Here is a 23231-nt window from a genome sequence, read left to right on the forward strand (position 1 = left end):
TTGTCTTTAGGTTAAGGAGTGCATGGGGCATGTAGGTGCATGCGGGGGTGTGTGTGTGCGCGCGCGATGGATGGGGAGGAAGGAAGGAGGCGATCGATGTGGGCATCGCTTCTTCGGAGCCGCCTTCTCTGACCTCGTTGGCTGGGCGACGTTTGTCTCCCCACAGTCGGAGCACCTTATCCTCCCTCTGCACCCGCCACAGCTTTACCTGCTTCGTGTGGTTAGTGCCCCCGCTAGCCCGTAAACTGCTCGAGGTAAGGAACCTAATACGTTCGCCCGGGTACTCCCCTGCGCTCCCCTGCCCGGCAGGGCGCCAGATTTCCCCCAGGAGGCCCCCGACCAGCGTTTCTGGCCCCGACCGCAGGTACCGACCACCCCGGGGCCCACTAGCTCCCCGCCCCGCGAGGGCCGGGCCGGGCCGGGCGCGGCTGCTAGGGCGCGGCGGGGCGCTCTCGCGCGCACAGTGCTCCGGCTCGCGTGGGCGCGGCCGGGGCGGGCGCAAGCGGGCAGGGGGCGGGCGCGACGCGTGGCCGCGGACCCGCCAATGAGCGTGGGGCGGGCGGGGCCCGGGGCGGACCGCCGGGGCGCGCGCGGGGCTGGGCGTGCCCACGGGTGACGCGCCGGGCCGGACCCGCCAATAGGCGCGCGCTGGCGGGCGGGCGGGCCTGGCGGCCGGGGGCTGGAGGACGCTCCCCGGAGGCCGGCCGGACAGACTGACGTTCCGCCTCAACGAGGGAAGCGCGTGGCGGGGATGGCGCTGGCGCGGGCCTGGAAGCAAATGTCCTGGTTCTACTACCAGTATCTGCTGGTCACGGCGCTCTACATGCTGGAGCCCTGGGAGCGGACTGTGTTCAGTATCCTGCCCAGGCCGCGGGCGCGGGCGCGGGGGCCGGGGCCGGGGCCGGGGCCGGGGCCGGGGCCGGGGCGGGGAGCTGGAGCCGGGCCGCATCCTCCGGGCCCAGGCGCCGGGGGCGGGGGGCGCGGGGCGCGGGGCGCGGGGCGCCGGGCGGAGGTCGGGGGGCGAGCGGCTCCCGCGCGGCTCGGGCGGGGCGGGGGCCTGGGAGTCGCTGGAGCCGACGTGGAAGCGGCTCCACCGCTGGAGGAAATCCCCGGGGGCGATGTGTGACCAGGTACGTCCCCGCCTGCCCGCGCTGCGGCCGCGCCCGCCTGTGGTTCAGCCCCCTGGCCTTTGGGAGGCCGGGACCTTGTAAGAGGAGCAGACCGCTCCCGGCTGGGACGCCTTTGACCTTTAACTGTCCCTGAGTTAGCTGACTTTGGTCCTCAGGAGAATGCTAACCGGTTTACCAGACTTTTGATCATGTGAACTTGTGTTTGTTACATCCCAGTATCGTTTCTGAAAACTGTTGTACCTTTCTGGTTTGCAGGGATGGGGAGTTTAAAAAGTGTGTTTTATGCATTAAGTGCTGTGTTTAGAGTCCGTAGAAGTCGAGCCCAGAAAGGAATTTGTGGTTAGTTGTAGAAAACTGTGTTTTAATAGATAGCTGATGGATACTTGTTAATGACTATTGAATGTTCCCTACGAGCCAGGCAGCTGTGCTGAGCGCTTTATCTGTACCTTAACTCCTCCAACTTCGTAACAACCTCACTTAATACGCAAGGTCGTGAAAGTGGGCTTTCTGAAGTCTGTGATGTTTGTGTCTTCATTTGTCTGTGTTGACATCCCTTGATGCTGTTCTTGCAGGATACATACTGATAATGAGCTGTAGCTTTCTTCTTTTTTTCTTTTTTAAATTTGGGGACCAATATGAAACATATTTCACATAACACGCTTACTTCATACAAGATCTCCTTTTCTTACAATGAAGTACAGTTAACAGAGTGTTACTTTAGTTTTAGGTATGCAACAGCGATTTGACAACCCTGTATGTTATACCGCCTCCTTGTCAACGCGGTTTAGTTTGGAGTAGTTCAGAACAGCTTTGCAAACGCATTGTTGCATTCAGGTAGAGTGACTGAGATGGTTTCATTCCAGGCATTAATAAATGTGTTTATTTGTATTGAACTAGCCTGAGATTGCACTCAAAGCTGTCTTTTGTTTCAGCACTTTGGAGGAATCTTAAGCTGCTTATGAGGAAATTTATTTTTTATTATTGTTTGTTCCAAAGCTTTCCAGAACTTTTTAAGAACCATAATTTATATTCTGGATTTAAAGTCCGAAAGTAAAATGTGTTCTGATTTCCGGCTCCATTTATTTGTAGCTGCAGTTTAGTTTTATTCTAAGTTCTATAGGTCAGAGCTCATGAAGTCATCCTTGTAAAATGTATACTAAAATATGGAAGCACAAACTTGGGATCTCTGGATGGCTCAGAGGTTTAGTGCCTGCCTTTGGCCCGGGGCGTGATCCTGGAGTACAGGGATTGAGTCCCACATCGGGGTCCCTGCATGGAGCCTGCTTCTCCCTCTGCCTGAGTCTCTGCCTCTCTCTCTCTGTCTCTCTGTCTCTCATGAATAAATAAATAAAATCTTTAAAAGAAGAAAAACAACAAACTTCTTAACTCAGTTAAAATCATCTTTTTAAGGGACGAGGGAGGAATGGGCAGAAGGAGAGGGAGAGAGAATCTTAAGTAGGCTCCATGCCCATCGCAGAACCTGAGATCATGACCTGAGCTGAAATCAGGAGTTGGATGCTTAACAGACTGAGCCACCCAGGAGCCCCATCTTTTTTGTTTTTCCTTGAAAGTTTATGTATTTATTTACTTAAGCAATCTAAACTGAATGTGGGCCTCGAACACACAAACTTGAGATCAAGAGCCATGTGCTCTTCCAACTGAGCCAGCCAGGTGTCTCTCAGTTAAAACAATCTTAAAAATGAATTAAAAAAAAAAAGAGTTTATTTATTTGACACAGAGAGAGAGCAAGTTTGAGCAGGGTGGAAAAGGCAGAAGGAGAGGGAGAAGCAGTCTCCCTGCTGAGCCAGAAACCTGATGTGGGTCTCAACATGGGGCTGGATCCCAGGATGGAGATCATGACCTGAGCCAAGGCAGATGCTTAACCATCTGAGCCACATAGGCGCCCCTTAAAAGTGAATTTAAATAATGTGCTAAATTGACACTCTTTAAGTCAGAAGTTGACTGTATAGCCTCTGTCAGAGTCTATTAAAGATTTCACACTTAAAAGCTTTTGTTTAGGGGCGCCTGGGTGGCTCAGTTGGTTAAGCACCTGCCTTGAGCTCAGGAGATGACTCCAGGGTTTTGGGATTAAGCCCCATGTTGTGCTTCCTGCTCAGCAGGGAACCTACTTCTCCCTCTCCTGCTGCTCCCTGTGCTTGTGCTCTCTGTCAAATAAATAAATAAAATCTTAAAAAAAAAAAAGCTTTTGTTTGCATGTGGATACATGCTACAGTGTCAGTGATATTAAGGTTTTTCGGTATGATATTGCAATTAATAATAGTATCCTGTCAATAACCTAGATAATGGCTTTTGGGGGGAATGGAGGAATAAATTACGAACTGAAATGTAGTGCTTTTGTAGATTTTTCCCTTTGAAGTTTTTAACTTCTCATTGGTTTATGTAACCAAGTGATTTCTGTTTTTAAGAAACTAATGAGGGGGCACCTGGGTGGCTCAGTGGTTGAGCATCTGCCTTCGGCTCAGGGTGTGATCCTGGGGTCCTGGGATAGAGTACTGCATAGGGTTCCCTGCAGGGAGTCCGCTTCTCCCTCTGCCTATGTCTCTGCCTCTCTTTCTATGTCTCTCATGAATAAATAAATAAAATCTTAAAAAAAAAAAAAGAACTGAAACCAACTGGCATTGGGTCCTATAGAATGCTATGGTTTTAATTTTTTTTAAAGATTTTTAATTTATTAATTCATGAGAGACACACACACAGAGTCAGAGACAAAGGCAGAGGGAGAAGCAGGTTTCTTGCAGGGAGCCTGATGCGGGACTCCATCCCTGGTCTCCAGGATCAGGCCCTGGGCTGAAGGCGGCGCTAAACTGCTGAGCCACCTGGGGTGCTCAATGCTTATGGTTTTATACCTAAGAGTGAAAAAAAAAAAAAAATCTTACATCAAAGCTTGCATGATTGAATTGACCCAAGGTAGAAATGTAATCCTTTTGACGTAAGCCAATCTTAAATTACTATCAGCTGTTATATTATTCTAATTGAACTTCTGGAGTTAAAGTCAGGCATTTAATTATTGTATAGTTTGGAACATTGATTTGAGATGAACCTTCATTCTAGGTTGGAGGAAGGAACTGAATGAGAAAGTTGGATTTTTCCCCACTCATTAGGAGATTTAATTACTGTGTGGTTTGAATTTCATAAATTCATTAATAATTTGTAAGCTTCATATAGAACAATTTTGTGGCTAGTTACATGGTTTTAGAAAGAGACATTCTTTCTTTTTTTTTTTTTTTGAGACATACTTTCTTAAAAATACAAAAAAAAAAAAATACATTGAAGGACTCCTGGGTGTCTCAGTGGTTGAGCATCTGCCTTCAGCTCAGGGTGTGATCCTGGGGTCCTGGGATTGAGTCCTGCGTCAGGCTATCTGTGGGGAGCCCACTTCTCCTTCTGCGTATGTCTCTGCTTCTCTGTGTCTCTCATGAATAAATAAATAAATAAAAATCTTAAAAAAATACATTGAATCCATTTATCACTGCTAGCATCTTAAAATTTCATATAAGAGAAATTTGTCTGGCTGCCTGAGAAATGGTCTCTGAATTAGAAGTCCTAGATCAAGACTCTAGAAGAAGGTAATTGCATTAGTTTACACGTCACTGCTATAACTCCTTTAATAAATTGTCTCTGTTTTAGAGAACACTGATAGCCTGCTATTAACTACTTCTCCACATTTTCTAGAGGGACGTCTTTGAACATCTGAATTTATTTCTCTTTCTCCATATCAAATAGCTAGAAGTTAATTTGATAGTTGTTGTCAATTGAAAGGTCAATCCTAGTTGAATATGAGGGTTTTTGAAATTATCTAGGTAAGGAAATTGTGAGTTGCAAAAAATAATTTTAAGTATGTTTTTAAGGAAATGCATCTGTGTCAAGTCAGGCACACTGTAAATGGTTCTTGAAACAATAAGATTTAAAAACCCATTTTGTAAATCCTTCCATGCTAGGGCTCATATCCTAAATTTTCTCTTATTATCTGCCTGCTGTTAATCACATTTGAAATGATACATTAGCTTTGGTTTGTCAGCCAGTATTTGAACTTTTTCCATGTGCAGACATAGTTTCTATCATGCAGGAAAAAGAGATGGACTCCTGATTAAAACAGAAGGTAACAATAAAATGAATCAAATGAGTGCAGAGTAATAATGAATACTGCAGCTGACTGAAATCCACTGAGCTCCTTCTCCAGAGTAGTTTTAACATGTTTCTAAAGCTCCCTTTCCCTACAGGTAGCCTCACTGGGAAAGGAGAAGACGGGTTTTGTAACCAGTGAGATACTCCCTGTGGTGCCTCACGGAATAACATTGTAACCATGCTGTTGAGGAGAGGTGTGGAAAATTAAAAATACCTTGTTAAAATTATTTGAAGCATAAGTAAAAGTTAGTCCTTTTTTTTTTAATTAAAAAAGGCTTTATTCTGTAATCACTGAGCTATATTTGTTATCTTTCTCTGTCTTCTTATGTTTCCATGGCATTTTATACTTCTATTTATTTTAAGTAAACTGTGGGCAGTTTTTTTGGTTTGTGTTAGGAATTAGATTACCCCTGAAAGACAGTCTGTATTTCTTCAAGGAAATTTTTTTTTTTTTTTTTTTTTTTAAGAGAGCGAGAGCAAGCAGGCACAAGTTAGGGGGTGTGGGTAGGGGCAGAGGCCAAGATAGAGGAAGAGAATCTCAAGTAGACAGACTGTGCACTGACAGGGGAGCCCCATGGGGGACTTGATCTCATGACCCTGAGATCATGACCTGAGCTGAAATCAAGTGTTGGATGTTAACTGACTGAACCACTCAGGCACCCAAGAAAATAATTTTTTTTTTTTTTTTTTTTTTTTTATGATAGTCATAGAGAGAGAGAGAGAGAGAGAGAGGCAGAGACACAGGCGGAGGGAGAAGCAGGCTCCATGCACCGGGAGCCTGATGTGGGATTCGATCCCGGGTCTCCAGGATCGCGCCCTGGGCCAAAGGCAGGCGCCAAACCGCTGCGCCACCCAGGGATCCCAAGAAAATAATTTTTTTAAACCACAGTACTGCACACACAACTAGTGCTTGAGAAACATGTTTATATATTATTTTGTCACTTCAAAGGAATCACAGAAGTATTTGGGAATGGTAAAGAGACCTGATTCTCTCCAAGAACTGAATTCTGCGGCTGCCCGGGTTGGCTCAGCGGTTTAACGTTACCTGCAGCATGGGGTGTGATCCTGGAGACCCGGGATCGAATCCCACGTCGGGCTCCCTGCATGGAGCCTGCTTCTCCCTCTGCCTGTGTCTCTGCCTCTCTCTCTGTGTGTCTCTCATGAATAAATGAATAAAATCTTAAAAAGAAAAAAACTGAATTCTGTTCATCAGACCTGATTCCATTTTATTATTTTTATTTTTTAAAAAGATTTTATTTATTTGAGAGAGAGCAAGACAGATAGTGACAAAGCACAAGCTGGGAGGAGAGGGAGTAGCAGACTCCCCGTTGAGCAGGAAGCCAGATGTGGGGCTTTATCCTAGGACCCTGAGATCATGACTTGAGCCTAAGGCAGACACTCAACCAACTGATCCACCCAGGTGCCCCAAGAGACCTGATTTTAAAACACTTTTAGGGTAGGTTTGGAAGTTGGCTGTTTCTGATGTTGTTGTTGTTTAGAGATTTTATTTATTTGACGGGGTCGGGGGTGGGCAGGAGGCAGGAGAGGGAAGAAGACTCTGCGCTGAGCCGGGAGCCAAATGAGGGGCTCCATCCCAGGACTCCGAAATCATGACCTGAGCCAAAGGCACATACTAAACCTGCTAAGCCACCCAGGCACCCTTTGGCTTTTAATCTTAGTTGAAAAGGATGTTCTTAGAAGATTTTGAAAGAGGAGTGATCCGATCTGACTTTTAGTTGAAAAGGTTTACTTTGGCTGCAGGGTTCGGGATAGATTAAGGGTGGTGAGAGGAGGCAAGGGTAGAAGGTATTTTGGATTGCGGTAGGCTTTGCATGGTAATGGAGAAACAGCATTAAAAAATTAATGGTATGTGCTATTTCAGTAGCAGCTAAGCTAATTTATTTTCTTAGATTTTTGCCGTGTCCTCAAGTGTTTACAGCTAGAACTGTGAACTTTCTTTGCATCTCAACGTAAAAAAGTATTTGAGAATTTAGAATAAATGAATTTTTAAATTGTAAATAAAAATAGATTATACATTCTCATGGTCCAAAACTCAAAAGACGCCGAAAAGGTAGATGGTAAAAGTCTTCTTTCCACCCCAGCCACATCAGGACAACCAGTGTCACTAGTTTTCTGTGCATCTCTCCTGAAATATTCTGTGAAAACTTGGAGAATGCTCTATATCTGTGTTTAATAGTGCCTGGTTGGGCGAAATAAGAGCTTTTATAAGCCAGTGGAGAGTTGTTTGAGGAATAAATTTTGCCATGCAACTTTTGGAGGTAGTGATAATTAACTTAGTATTTCTTTCTGTGTATTTCCTATGTAACATGTTTTTGTAAATAAATACAACAAACAAAACAAAGTTGATCAAGAAAAACCCTATATTTTGGCCAGGGGGGACTTTAGATCACTTTCTCTGTCTTTGGCAGAGCTTCCTCTGAGCTATTCAATAGAAGAAATTATCATAAAAACCCTAATTCACCAGAGTCTTCTACTATAACTTTCTTCTTAATGAGTGCCTTTTGAAGAAAATGTTTGTGCGCACAGAATTCTTTGACACTTTAAATAGAGTTCCAGTAAAAATCAGCATGTGGTTTGATGATTAGGCAAAATTCTTAACATCAGAGAAAGTTACTTCTAGAAAAATATTCACAGCAAATCAGCTTAATGCCTTTTAGAAAGATTTCTCAAGGTACCTTCAAACAAAATATGATTTCAGAATAATGTTGGAATAACCTAAACATTGCCTTCAAACTTATGGAAAAATAAAAAAAAGAATTTCTTCTTAATATCTTCAGTCTTTTATATTTTGTGTCATTTCCTTTTGAACTTCCTTTTGTAGAAATGAAAGCAGTCTCTGTTACAAGGGAAGGCTGAAGGGAGGGGAAGCAGAGGTCAGAATAATTTTAACTGATAAATTAATACTTCCAAGTCTCCACGCCAGAGGTATTCAGACTTTTTGTTTGTAGCCCCTACAAGAACAAAAATCATACTCTACTAGATATTATCTTGTTCCTTTAAGTTAACATCTGGAATATTTCAGAGTAAATTTAAGTAGTTACAAAGATTTAATTTCCTTAGTTTTTTGTTTTTTTGTTTTTTTTTTTAAAGATTTTATTTATTCATGAGAGACACACGGAGGGAGAGAGAGAGGCAGAGACACATGCAGGGAGCCTGATGTGGGACTTGATCCTGGGGCTCCAAGGATCACGCCCTGGGCCGAAGGCAGGCGCCAAACAGCCGAGCCACCCAGGGATCCCCAATTTCCTTAGTTTTCTTATGTGTATTTTATTATTGTATATTTGTATTGAAACCTTAAAACTATGTTTTCTCTGAACAATATTTGTCACATAACCTAACTGGCAAAGCCAGTTCTCATCATGAAGTCAAATAGGCAAAATCAACCATAATTTCTGCCAGAAAAGGCTCAGTGCCATTTTTCTGCTCAAATAAATGTTACATAAACACTTTTACTCGTTTTACCTCCTTTTTTTTTTTTTCTTGAATTTATGACTTTGACAATCATTGGTTAGTTCTCCTCCATATTGGCTGTAGATTTTTGTAAGTGGTAACAGGTACATAGGTAAACAATGTATTAAGCTTGTTTGGTGCATCTTCATCCCCATTACGTTTTCTGGACAACCACACATGGGTGTGCTCTGGGACATATCTCATTCCTTTGACTCACACAACTTTGTTGAGCCTGATGTCAATGTGCATATCTGGAGTTCCCATCTTCGTTAGGCAAATTTCTAGATTTTTTTTTTTTTTTTTTTGAGTGCCTGAAGGACATGATTCTTAAAGCCCACACCATGGGTGCACTTGTAAATGTTATGGTGTATTCTCTGGCCACTACCCCACTGATGGCAGAAAGGCCCTTCTTCTCACCATTCTTTTTTGTTGGGAGTCATTCTGTGAGGCCCAGACTGGAAAGGTGTTTCACTTCTGAATTCAAATTATTAGATGGGTAGATGGTGAGGCTGGTAGCTGTGCCAGGAGTTTCTTACCTGAATGAAATAAAGTACAACTTAAGTTAGTTATTATTCCTTTGTTTGCTGATGCAGAAGTTACTTCACACCCTGAGGAAATGCATAATTGTAAGACTCAGGAAGTAGAGTGGGAGAAATGGAGTTGTAAGCAGTATGGGAAGGGGAGCTAGCAGGTCACCATAATTCTCAGGTCAGTTGTAGGAGGGAGTACAGTGGCAGCTGATAATGTGTAAGCCCTTCCTCTCAACCCATCCTAACTGTCTGGAAAGTCTTGTCTGTCTGAGGCTCCTATGCTTTTAGTTCAAAGGCAGCTGCTCTAGCCTGTTTTACTTGGTTGGCTAAGTGAAAATGTTAGACTATCCCTATCTATACTCTTAAAAGATACTATAAGTTTTTCTTTAATAGCTCTCAAGAAAGATGGTAGATGAATAAAACTGCTACACAAGAACTGAGTGGTCTGTGCCAGGATGGGCAGAGAAGGTCCCAACAGGTTGGCAGTGGGGACAGAACACATATAGATATTCTCAGTGTTTTGGCATGTGGTACCAGTGATGTGTCAGTAGAAGGACTGTGGGTCCTATATATGTATATATTTATTTTTTAAGTAAGCTCTGTGCCCAGTATGGGGCTTGAACGTGTGACCCTGAGGTCGAGTCCCATGCTCTACAGACTGAGCCAGCCAGTTGTCCCATTCACTACTTCATATTCTTAAAGACTTTGTGACCTACCCCTAGGCTTTGAGTGTTGTAACATTTATGGTACTTAGGAGCAAAGATAAAAGATTGATTCTTTTACTCAAAAAAAACAACAAAACTCCAGTGTTCAAATTTATAATTAAAACTATATGTCCCAGAAGATCTATGTAATAGAGCATATATACTTTTCATAAATGGAATGCTTAAAAATAGTAGTTATGAAATGATGAAAGGTATTACTTATGATCAATAGCTATGAAAAGTAGAATTAGTACTAAAACAAGAATTTTGGTCACCATGTGTTCCTGAAAAATCCCCAAATAATGGGGTTCATGGGAAAATAGCAGTAGAGCAGACCACTCAAAACCTATGCAACTTAGTAGTCAAGCACTAACCAAAACAATAATTGGCATCTTGGAGGATAACTTGGATAGTCTAGGCCAGCAGTCTGGAGGCTGCCTCAGGGGACATTAAAAATGCATGGACAGAATTGACTGGAAATGCTTACGTGGTGCAGATGGTGTGGGCTGCCATTGAGGAGGTGCAGGAGGCAGGGCAACCTGCCACCCGCTGACAGTTGTGTTGGCCTGGAGGTATGCCTTTCTGGAGAGGGAGCCTGGGTGCAGATGCTTACTTTTAATTTTCTTACTATGGAGCTCAAAGGATTCCTGCCTGAGCATCAACTGAGCTAAAGGATGTTTCTTGAAGAAGGGTATAATTCTTCTCCCACTAATCTGGCTCCCCTAATTTATGAAAAATACCATATGAAACAATGCGGCTCTTAAGCTATACTGGTCAGATGTGAGCTAGCTGATGTTCCAGAAATGTATGACAGCAGAACAGATTATATTTCCCCTTTGACCTTTGGACTTCAGATCTGCATGAAATGAAAAGACGCTTTAATTATAAAGGTGCACAGTGATGCATAGCCTTGGTGTCTCTGGGCTCAGAGCTGGAAACCATTTCTAGGACTTCCATTCAGAGTTGAACATGATCATTGCTGGTATCAGCAGCATGCTTTTTTTGTTTAGTTTTAAAAGAGTTTGTCATCAAGTTGTAGCTTCTAAAATCAATTTCTATGCTTTGGTATAATCCACACACTACAGAAAGGTCAGAGAATGTGTTTTGCTTGCTAAATATTAACTTCTGATGCTGATGTCCTTTAATATGACCCACAAATATCAAATTGGCTAACATACACGACTGTAACAGTATCAGTATCTTCCACTTGGTTTCATTTAAGGTAATCAGAAAAGTATCAAGAGATACTTGATATGTTTGGTAACAATATACTTCCTTAACACTTCTCTTGATGATGACCTCCAGTTTTTATTTTTTTTAACTGAGTTTTTATTTTATTTTTTAGATTTTGTTTATTTATTCATGAGAGACACAGAGAGAGGCAGAGACATAGGGAGAGGAAGAAGCAGGCTCCTCACAGGGAGCCCAATGTGGGACTCGATCCCCAGACCTGGGATCATGCCCTGATCCGAAGCAGATGCTCAACCCCTGAGCCACCCAGGTGCCCCTTTAACTAAGTTTTTTATTTAGATTTGAGTATAGTTAACATACAGTTATATTCGTTTCAGATGTACAGTAGAGTACTTCAGTAGGTCTATACATTAATCAGTGCTCATAATAAATGTACTCTTTTGTTTTTTTAAGATTTTGTTTATTTAGGGGGGCCTAGGTGGCTTAGTCAGTTATGCATCTGCTTTCAGTTCATGTCCTGATCTCAGGGTCCAGACTCCCTGCTCAGCAAGGAGTCTGTTTCTCTCTTTCCCTTTACCCCCTCCCCCTGCTTGTGCCTTTTTCTGTCTCTCTCTCAAATAACTAAATAGGGATGCCTGGGTGTTTCAGCAGTTGAGCATCTCCCTTCTGCTCAGGGCATGATCCCGGGTTCCTGGGATTGAGTTCCAAGCCTGCTTCTCCCTCTGCCTATGTCTCTGCCTCTCTCTCTCATGAATAAATAAATAAAATCTTAAAAAGAAACAACAAAATCTTAAAAAAAAAAGATTTTGTTTATATATTTATTTATTGAGAGAGAGCATGTGTGTGAGCACAAGTGGGGATTGATGGATAGGGAGAGAGAATCCCAAGTAGAGTCTGCTCTGAGCACAGAGCTGGACACAGGGCTTGATCCCATGACCTGAGACCAGACCTGAGCTGAAACCAAGACAGCCAATCGACTGAGCCGCCCAGTGCAGGATAAATACTTGTTAATTCCCATCATCTATTTTACCCATTCCCCCCCCCCCCCCCACCTGTCCTCTGGTAACCATCAGTTTGTTCTCTGTAGTTAAGAGTTTGCTTTTTTTGGTTTATCTCTCTCCCCTTTTTTTGTTTCTCTCCTTTGCTCATTTGATTTCTTAAATTCCACAGATGAGTGAAATCATCCAGTATTTGTCTTTCTCTGATAGGCTTATTTCACTTATCATTATACTCTCCATGTTGCATATGGCAAGATTTCATTCTATTTTTTTATGGCTGAATAATATTCCATTATATATATGTGTGTGTATGTGTATAAATACATATTTAGACACACACACGCACACCCCTTCTTTATCTGTTCATCTGTCGATGGACACTTGGGCTGCTTCAATAATTTGGCCATTGTAAATAATACTGCAATAATTATAGGAGTGCATGTATCCCTTTGAATTAGTGTTTTTGTATTTTTTGGGTAAATTCGCAGTAGTGCAATTACTGTATCGTAAGGTAGTTCTATTTTTAATTTTTTGAGGATTCTCCATACTTTTTTCCATAGTGGCTATACCAGTTTGCACTCCCACTAACAGTGCACAAGGGTTCATTTCTCCACATCCTCACCAACACTTGTTGTTTCTTGTGTTATTGATTTTAGCCATTCTGACAGGTGTGAAGTGATATCTCTTTGTAGTTTTGATATGTATTTCCCCAATGATGAATGGTGTTGAGCACCTTTTCATATGTCTGTTGGCCATCTGTATGTCTTTTTTGGAGAAATGTCTGCATGTCGTCTGCCCATTTTTAAATTGCATTACCTGTTTTTTGGGTGTTGAGTTATATAAGGTGATCCCCAGTTTTTTGAGGTCAAGGTTAAAAAACCCCAAGAGTAGTAAGGAAGATTTCCTTTTTAGAGCATTACTCAGTGTCGACAATTGTTTTCACTTAGGGTTTTGTTTTGTTTTTAAAGATCCTATTCATTTATCTGACAGAGAGAGAGAGAGAGAGAGAGAGCGCGTGCACAAGCAGGGAGAGGGAAAAGAAGGCTCCCTACTGAGCAAGGAGCCCTATGTGGGGCTCGATCCCAGCACCCCAAGATCACGACCAGAGCCAAAGGCAGAGGCTCAACCAAGTGAGCCACCCAGGCATCCCTCACTTGGAGTTTTGATTGCTTTTCACAAAACAACCTACAATAATACTTTATTAAATGATTTTTCTTTTTTTATATAATGATTCCTTAAATTAGATTTATTAGAACTCTTGAGTATTTCTAAGGATAAAAGTAGCATTCAGAATTGACTTTATAAAAGGAATTTGACTGATAGAAGACTGGATTTTTTTTTTAATTTTTTATTTATTTATGATAGTCACAGAGAGAGAGAGAGAGAGAGAGAGAGAGGCAGAGACACAGGCAGAGGGAGAAGCAGGCTCCATGCACCGGGAGCCCGACGTGGGATTCGATCCCGGGTCTTCAGGATCATGCTCTGGGCCAAAGGCAGGCGCCAAACCGCTGCGCCACTCAGGGATCCCAAGACTGGATTGTTTTAAGTGACATTTTAGCTTTGTCTTCTGAGTGACCGGTGCAATCAGAGACTTAAAGCATTGGAATTATTTAGATTAGTGATGAGGTGTAAGTCATACCTGCTGGAACAAAGGTCCGTGGCCTTTTCCCATTGAGAAACTACTTTTGATTTCCCCAAAGTCTTGGAGTTTACTAGGTTAGTAAGGTAGGCAGTGATAGTGCAGTTACTGGTTGGGTTGGAAAGTGTTAAGTTACTGTGGTCTTGCTTCTGATGTATTGTACTTATCTTTAAAGCATTTCCTCTCTTTGTTATCAGGCTTTTTTTTTTTTTTTAAGTTGCTGGGAAAAATGTTGGGGGATGGTCCTTGTATGAGTAAAAGAAATCTTTATTTTTTCCTATTTAGCTAGAAACTTATCAGCTTATGATTAGTTGGGGATCCCTGTTAAAGAAACAGCAAACAACATGCAGAAATATGGTTTCACATTTGCTTTCAAATTCATTTGCTCTTAAATGCACTGAAGCCATAAAATATTTATGTTACATCCAGGTTATAAATAACCTCTGATTGTTCATTCAGTCCTTGAACAAACGTTTATCTTCAGTGCCTGCACATATCCTGGCACATTATCTCCTCAGTTTTTGAATGATTTATGAAGTACCTGCTTTATCTAGCAATGCACCACAGCTGGAAGCAAAGGAGCAGCTGAGCCAAGGCTCTCTCACTCTTAAGCACTTAAAATTCAGTGGTAGAGACAGTTATAAACATACGAGACAATTTTTTAATTTTTTGAGTTTTTTTGTTGTTGTTATACTCTAGATTTCACTAACTTTATTCTATACTTCGCAAATCATGTAGCCCTCTCTAGAATGTCAACCAGGTTAATTTGTGTACAGCTACTAATAGGTATATTGTGTATTACCTTCCAATGTATGTGTTATAAAACATTGATTTGTTTACATTTTTTTCTGCGTGTGTGAAACGGAAAATTACATTAAGAGTGATTGAGAGGTGGTGCCTAAGTGCCCTCCCCATGCAAGTAGGATCCTAAAATGTTAATGTAGGAAGTGGCCTCATTTTATGGAGAAAAAACTTGGTTCCAGAGGGGCTGTGATGTCCCAGAATTGCACTATAAATTAATAACAAATTAGTAGTGGAGTGACCTTAGGCAATTCCCAAGCATTGTCTAAGTCATGATGTTAAATGCCTGAGCCCTCTAACAATAGTTTTAATAAGGACTATATTGCCTTTTGTTGCCCAATGGATTTGTCCAAAATTCTCACATCAGCCCTAACAGGTAGGTCATGTGTGTCCTTTTTTTATGGGTAAGGAGACTAGTGATCGGAGATTTTTTGACACAATCAGGGAATCTGAGTCACAGCTCAGACCCAGGTCTCCTCCAGGGCCGTGATGTTTCCAGTACCCATTACTTGTACTTCATAGTGTGTGAAGGATTCTTGAAACTTTGAGAGGTGTGTTAAAGAATGCAACGGATTGAGAAATCCACTCAGATACCAGATAGCAAATTATAGGTAGTATACTCCAAGTGGTATATGTTTAGTTCAGTTTGTGAGAATACTTCTAAGGAGATGAATGTCACATGTTCCCTAATCTTGCAAATGTCACAGTAAAACCAGTGCCTAAGAATGTCAATAAAACTACCATTTTAAGTGATGTCAAGCATATTCTCAGGGAATATTCAACTCAGTTACGTGAGAGCTATTCCAACTACATTGCTTAAATTGCATTGTAGAAATTGTAGAAAGCTACTTTTAGGCAATTTTTAAAAAAGATTTTATTTATTTATTCATGAGAGACACACACAGAGAGAGAGGCAGAAAGAGACAGAGACACAGAGAAGAGAGTTAATAAGCAGGCTCCATGCAGGGAGCCTGATGTGGGACTCGATCTCTGGTCTCCAGGCTGAAGGCAGTGCTAAACCACTGAGCCACCCGGGCTTCCCCAGCAATTTTTTTTTAAAAAGATTTTATTCATTTATCTGAGAGAGACAGAGATAGTGACAGCACAGTCAGGGAGGAGAAGGAGAAGCAGACTCTGCCAAGTAGGAAGCCCAATGTGAGGCTCAATACCAGGACCCTGGGATCATGACCTGAGCCGAAGACAGACGCTTAACCAACTGAGCCACCCAGGTGCCCCTAGAAAGCTACTTAGAACAGGTGCCTTCTTTTTGCATTTTTTAAAAAGGTGATTATTAAGGCGAGTAGATGTTCCTCATGGTCCCATTGTTTATGTACCTAGTATGAGTGTCACTGTACAAGTTGCTTTTAAATATTTTCTTATGTTTCAGAACTTTAAGATATTTTTTTTTGGAATAATTTTGACATTTAATTATCCAGAAAATTTACTGTTAGAGGTTTATTTAATTATTGTGATTCTGGAAATAATTTTGAGAAATGGGTTCAGAATATAGAAACATTTCTTGGTGAGACACAGGATGAAAGCTAAATTTAATAAGTGGCTCTGGGCACTTTTTGGGCAGCTTATAAATTGGCATTTTTGCATCTAGGTTCAAGTGACTTTCAATAATTTTCTGTTTGTCTTGGCCAGAATCAGAATTGTTTATTCTGGGATCCCTGGGTGGCGCAGTGGTTTAGCGCCTGCCTTTGGCCCAGGGCATGATCCTAGAGACCCGGGATTGAATCCCACGTCAGGCTCCCGATGCATGGAGCCTGCTTCTCCCTCTGCCTATGTCTCTGCCCCTCTCTCTCTTTCTGTGTGACTATCATAAATAAATAATAAAAAAAAATTAAAAAAAGAATTGTTTATTCTATTTCTAAGAGCTGAGATTTTCTATTTATTTCCTGGTAACAAATTAGACTCAGTGGTCTCTAACTCAAATTTTGTGAAGGGGAAAAATCCTTCACACAAGACAATTGTTAGTCTAGTACTGTATGTAGTTTCATTTTCCTTTACAGTTCTTTTTTTTTTTTTTTAAGATTTTATTTATTTACTCATGAGACACACACACACACACACACACACACACAGGCAGAGACACAGACAGGAGAAGCAGGCTCCATGCAGGGAGCCCGATGTAGGACTCGATCCCGGGACTCCAGGATCTCGCCCTGGGCTGACGGCAGGCACCAAACTGCTGAGCTGCCCAGGGATCCCCTTCCTTTATAGGGGATCTAAAAAAGCTATAGACTGTTTAGGCATACAAAAACTCCTTAAAGGGTAATATAGTGAATGAGCATATACTACCAACTAGGTGAAGAACAGCATTACTAATACATTTGAAGTTCCATTTATGCCCTTTCTTAGTTACTCCTTTCTTCCTCTTCCCCATTTCACCTCACCAAATAACCATCCTGAATTTAATATATATAATTATAATTTATTTCCTACTGCTTTTATTCCACATATATATGCATCATAGCATAGTGTTGTAAAAAGTTATGAACTCTAGTACCTTATGATTTTTAAATAAGATTTTATTTATTTATCTGAGAGTGAGCAAGAGAGAGCACAAGCAGGAGAAGGGGCAGGGGGAAGAGCAGACTCCCCGCTGAACGGGGAGCCCAGTGCGGGGCTCAGTCTCAGGACCTGGGAATCATGACCTGAGCCAAAGGCAGATGCTTAACCGACCACCCAGGTGCCCCTCTATTACCTTATGTTTTAATCAGGGAAAACACCTTTCAAATTTGGTAAATTCTTGTTTCACTTGCAAAACATAATTTTATGTGCATACAAGAATTTAAAATTTTGACACTTTTATATTCACAAAATAGAGCTTAAGTTTCAGTTTCTTGTCTTACAGTAGAGTAACCTGTTAAGGTAATTTATACATGTTTCTTAACTGATATATTCTCTATACTAAATTAAAGAATTATAGTGCCATAAAGAGTACGTAATATCATTCAAATGGCTGTTTTTACTAATCACTTCCTAGTTGAGTTGAATTTGAGCCAATGATTTGAAAATCTTTATCATTTCATTTGCTTATTTTTTAAAGATTTATTTATTTACTTGGTAGAGCAATGGGGGGAGGGGCTGAGGGAGAGGAGAGAAAGAATCTCTAACAGATTCTCAGCTGAGCACAGAGCCAGACTTGGGGCTCAATTCCACGACCCAGAGATCATGACCTGAGCTGAAATCAAGAGTCAGATGTTCAACTCACTGAGCCACCCAGACGCCCTGGTGTGTACATTTGTAAGACTTGAAAATAAAAGTGTAAAAAACATAAACATTCTGAAAATACAATATCGCCTAGAAATAGATCTTATTTTTCTTTTCTGTAGTCACTATGAAGCTTTTCATCACAGTAATGTGTGTGAAATGTGCAGAAAGTGCCACAGTGAATCTAGAATCAAATAATGTTTCTTGAGGAATTTCATTATTCATCAAATGTTAAGCATGTGTTATGTTAGATGTTGGAGATTGTAGAAGACATTGTTCCCATACTCAAGAAGTTGAAAATCTGGATGAGATAAATATATAAAAGAATAGGCAATGTCAGGTGATAAGTGCCAAATTATATGAAGAAAGAGCTTTATGAGCAGTAGGGCCAGGAAGCTGGGAGTAAGAATGGGAAAAATATGAAAGCTAGGAAAGGCCTCAGATGAGAGAGGATAACTACAAACCAGGCTCTAAGAATGATTGGATTTTATTAGATGGAATAAGATTTTTCACATATAGAAAGGCATTATATGCATAATGGTTAAGAACACAGATTTTTGATGTGATTGATTTGATTGATTTGATTTGGAATTGGCTCCATTGCTTACTCTGATTTTGAGATTCAAGATTACTTGAACTTGCTGAAGGATTTAACACAGGGGACATTCACAGAATGAAATTTGCTATTACTACTATTATTCTTATTCATATTATTATTAAACCATAAGCAAAAGCAGAGCAGTATGAAAATATAAAGCCTTGTTTTCTGAGACATATTATGGCTGTGAGTAGGATGTGTTTGTCAGGGGAGGGAATTATTTGGAATTGTTTGGAATGTCAGGGGAAAGTAGCATAGTGGTGATGTTCTTGGTCTCCACCTCAACCCTCTATACTAGCTGATATATCTCTCCCCCAGCTGTTGTCTGCTAATCCCTTCTAGCTGTCCCCTTCTTCAGAGTATTAGCCTTGGCCAAGGCAGCTGTCTTACCCAGGTGGGTTTTTCTCACTCACTTCTACAGCCAATGATTGACAGATAAAGAGATATAGAAAGTCAGGCCTCTTGCTTCAAAGCAAAACCAACATGTGGTATGATTCATGCTCCAGAGAATCCTGTGGGAGCTGAGCCCCTCAACCTACTTAGCTTTTCCTCCTTGCTCAGTTCTGCTCTACTTACTCCTCTTCTGCTAAAACTCTCTCAAGAATAACTTGTACAAGAATCCCTGCCCCAGTCTCTCAATTTCGGTCTATTTCTAGGGACTCCAACTCAAGACTGGTACTTTGGACTAGATTAGAAAGGTTCTTGGATGTTTGGCTTAGAATTCAAAGTGCTATCCTGTAGCATTGGGAAGCCTAATGTATTTTATTTTATTTTATTTTATTATTTTAAAAGATTTTATTTATTTGAGAGAAAGAGGGTGAGCAAGAGTGAGAGAGAGCATGAGCAGAAGTAGGGGGCGGGGGTGGAAGGGGAGCAGAGAAGGAGGGTAAAGTAAGATCTCTGCTGAGCAGGGAGCCCGATGTGGGCTTGATCCTGGGACTCCAGGATCATGACCTGAGCCAAAGGCAGATGCCCAACTGACTGAGCCACCCAGTGCCCCACCTAATGTATTTTAAAAGAATCACTTTATTTTATCTTTAAAAGGTTTTATTTATTTATTTGATAGCACAAGCAGAGGGAGAGGGAGAAGCAGAATCCCCACTGAGCAGGGAGTCTGATGTGGAGCTTGATCCCAGAACTCTGGGATCACAGCCTGAGCCCAAGACAGATGCTTAACTGACTGAGCCACCCAGATCCCTAAAAGGACTGCTTAGTAGAGTGGCGTGGAAGTGGCTAGAGGCCTACAGTGGGAGCTTTGACACAATTATGGAATGATAAATACCTCACTCATTTATCATAGATTAGGGTAGGGGAACATGAGATATAAAAGTCATTCGTAGGGGTTGGGAAGAACTGAGAAGTCTTAGATAATTGGAATCTGTGGAGGAGGAATCAAAGGAGTTTCTAGTTTGAGTGACTAGGCAAATAGTTAATAGTTATATCAACTATTTCAAATAGTGGAAAAAATAGGACTCATAGAAAGAGGTAGTTTTGGAGGAAGTTAATGAGTTCGGTCTTGGCTCTCTTGAATTTATAGTACCTCAGGAATGTCATAGGTAAAAATGTTTATTTTTTTATTTTTATTTTTTTTAGTTTTTTTTTTTTAATTTTTATTTATTTATGATAGTCACAGAGAGAGAGAGAGAGAGAGAGAGAGAGAGGCAGAGACACAGGCAGAGGGAGAAGCAGGCTCCATGCACCGGGAGCCCGACGTGGGATTCGATCCCCGGTCTCCAGGATCGCGCCCTGGGCCAAAGGCAGGCGCCAAACCGCTGCGCCACCCAGGGATCCCGGTAAAAATGTTTAATAAGTTGTAGGAAATACTTGTTTGCAGTACAGAAGGTGGTTTCAGGTAAACAACATTAAAGTGATTGTTTAGGCTGTAAGAGTTTGTAGGGCCGAAGACAAAACTTTGGGGATTCCATTTTATTTAAATAATGCTTTCAGCTACAAGTATAACAAAATATAAAACCAGTTTAAGAGTAAAGGGAGTTTATTGACTTCTGTATCTGAAAATCCAGTAGTAGGGTGGGTTTCAGGTGTTTTGGTGAGGTTTCTGGCTCCATTTTTCTGTGATTATTTTTGTTCCATCACCTTCATGGGTCAGCTTCGTTCTAAATTTTGCTTTCCTCATGGGGGCAAAGTGAATCTTGTGATTCCAGGATTTCATCAGCAAGCTGTGTTTTTAGGAGAGAATCTGTGTTCCTTAATTCCTGGTATAAATTCTAAACTTTGAGCTGATTGATCAGTTTTGAGGGTGGGCATTGTGACCAAGAGAAGGGTTTTCTAATTGGTGAAGATCAGTCCAGGCTGGAGATGGGTTAGGTTAGGCCCATCTAAAGAGCATGACTACTATACTAGGAAAAGGGGTGGAGTGGGTGTTTGGGACAAAAGTACAAAATTCACTCTAATTATCTTATGTATGAGGGACAGAGAGAGGGGAAAAAGAGCTGGTGACACAGGAAAATGGTGAGAGAAATCAGAGGAGAGTCATAGAGAAAAGTACCTTCTTAGCTCTGAGTGGGAAGAGTTTTGAGGAGGAAGGACTCAACCTGTCAGTTCAGCCATTGGTTTTGATAGGTGGCTGTTGGTGACCTGAGAACAGTGTCAGTAGCCTGCAGGGGTAGGATTTAGATGGTCGCGTGGGTGATAGGCAAGAATATGGAAACAGTAAGTGGTGGTGGTGGTGGTGGTGGTGGTGGTGGTGGTGGTGGTGGTGGTGTGTGTGTGTGTGTGTGTGTGTTTAGAGAAATTAAGAGGTAAATAGAAGGTGGTAGTTTTAGAAAGAACTGGATTAAGGGAGGCTAAAAAGTAAATTTAAAAAATGATTATGGGAGACTTTCATCCATGTTTGCTGGATGAGGAGAATGAATTGAAGGTTTAAGTCAGATGGCTTCAGTTTGTGCTCTGGCTCCAGAGATAGCTTCTTGTAGGGCCCCGGTCAAGTCACTCAGTGGTTTGTCAGGCTCAGATGAGTAATGGTCATGATAAACATTTCACAGGAAAGCTGTTAGGGTCAAGCAAGATAGCATAAAAGAGATTTGTCAACTGAACTGTTATACAAATATTAGTTGGTAGTAAGCACATTGTTTATTTAAACCCTATCTTCTCGTGAAGGAATGTCACATTGTAGAACTACTAGTATGTAGAGCTGAAAGGCGTGAAAGATAGGAGCAGGGACAGGGGAGAGAGAGAGAATATGAATGAATGAATTAATAAAATGTGGTCCCAGTTCAGGAGCAGTTCTTCCTTTGAACATAGCGACACGATAGCAAAGCAGAAAGCCCTTAGATTTTATGGACTTTTCATTAGCAGTATTTTGTGTGGCCCAAGAAGTGGGCCCCTTGCTGATTTGCATGTACACCATTTTAGTTCCTTTGGAATGAGGAAAAAGGAACACAATACAAATATTTATTGTTTAGGTTGTCAAGATGACTTTTATTTGATGTTGTAAAGTTTAGTGATAATAGTAATAAATGTTTAATAGTAGTAGGTACTGTCAGCTTATATGTCATTAAGTGTATGATTGATTTTAGCTCAGATTCTAAAAGCTGGTGCTTTTAGCCAAATCATCTAAATAATCTAAACATTCTTGGATCATGCATTCTTTTTCCCCCCATACATTATTATTGAAGTTAGTAGACCTTTTGAAGTCATTACATACAATTTTATTTTTATTGCTGTTTCTTAGGTTGAACAGTGTCACTTTCTATGCTTCATTTTAAGCTGTCTGATGTTTCGAAGTATAATAAGGAAAGTAACAAACAGGTACCTATCTTGGAAGGTGCCAGGCATAGTTAATATTAGTGGCTATAATGATGAGTTCTTGACATATGAGAAAGTATTAAGTGAATGGGTACTTCAACATAAAGCAGTTGAAAAAATGTGGGGATTTACTTTTGAATAAATTAAGAAAAAGTAACTTGTTTCCTTAACTACAACTCAGATTCCATGCTGGTTTCCATCGTGGGGATGGCACTGTACACAGGATATGTCTTCATGCCTCAGCACATCATGGCAATACTGCACTACTTTGAAATAGTACAATGACCAAGATGTGACCAGAATTGAGCGGCTCCTTAGGGAAGAACCACCCTTTGATGTTGGAATGAAACCTCATCAGATGTCATAAGAAACTCTACTAGATGTCAACATAACCAACCCTATGAATATAAAGACTAAAATTCATGAGTAGAACAGGAAAATAATCCTGACTCATGTGTTGTGTTCTTTATTTTTAATTTTAAAAGAGGCTCTTGTATAGTAGTTTTTGTCTATTTTAACATTGTAGTCATTTGTACTTTGATATCAGTATTTTCTTAACCTTTGTGACTGTTTCAATATTACCCTGTGAAAGCTTTTCTTAATGTAACTTTGAGTACATTTTAATTGCCTTCTATTTCTAAAACCCAAAGTCATTAGTTGGGCTTTACTGTTCTTGCTATTGTATGGCACATACATCTGCCTGGATATATTTCTACTCTTGACCAAAGTTTTGTAAGAAACAATACAAGATTTGGGGCAGGGGGATGGGGAGGGAGGATATTTTATTGAGAACTATTTACTAAAGACTTATCTGTAAGTTTGAACTCAGGAGTACAGTTTTAGCTATCTAGACTCTACTCTTAACAGCTTTTGCTTATCACTATTAAAGTATTTCTTAACAATGAAAAAGGAAGATCTTGCTAAAGTTAAAATAAGGAACATTTCACCTTTTAAATATTTAATTCTTATGTGGACTCATTTCCAGAAAACTTTGGTGATGATTCTTATGACAAGAGGTGGTTAAATAGCATTATTATGT

General features: G+C 41.0%; 1 protein-coding gene across 1 annotated transcript; it reads left to right on the plus strand.

Moving 5' to 3' along the window:
* Positions 1–648: 648 nt before the first annotated feature.
* On the plus strand, positions 649–22635 carry SPTSSA (serine palmitoyltransferase small subunit A). Its single transcript, XM_041760264.1, has 2 exons — positions 649–854; positions 22374–22635. Exons 1-2 carry the CDS (start codon positions 752–754, stop codon positions 22475–22477), a joined length of 207 nt encoding a protein of 68 aa, XP_041616198.1. The 5' UTR covers positions 649–751; the 3' UTR covers positions 22478–22635.
* Positions 22636–23231: the final 596 nt, after the last annotated feature.

The sequence above is a fragment of the Vulpes lagopus genome, chromosome 6, assembly GCF_018345385.1.
Source record: "Vulpes lagopus strain Blue_001 chromosome 6, ASM1834538v1, whole genome shotgun sequence".
In the NCBI taxonomy this organism is placed as follows: domain Eukaryota; kingdom Metazoa; phylum Chordata; class Mammalia; order Carnivora; family Canidae; genus Vulpes; species Vulpes lagopus.

What these genes read in the sequence shown, in the direction of transcription:
- SPTSSA (XM_041760264.1), top strand. Translation starts at nt 752, where the DNA reads ATGGCGCTGGCGCGGGCCTGGAAGCAAATGTCCTGGTTCTACTACCAG. An exon ending in CTGGGAGCGGACTGTGTTCA is followed by an intron (nt 855 to 22,373) that starts GTATCCTGCCCA and finishes ACTACAACTCAG; the next exon opens with ATTCCATGCTGGTTTCCATC.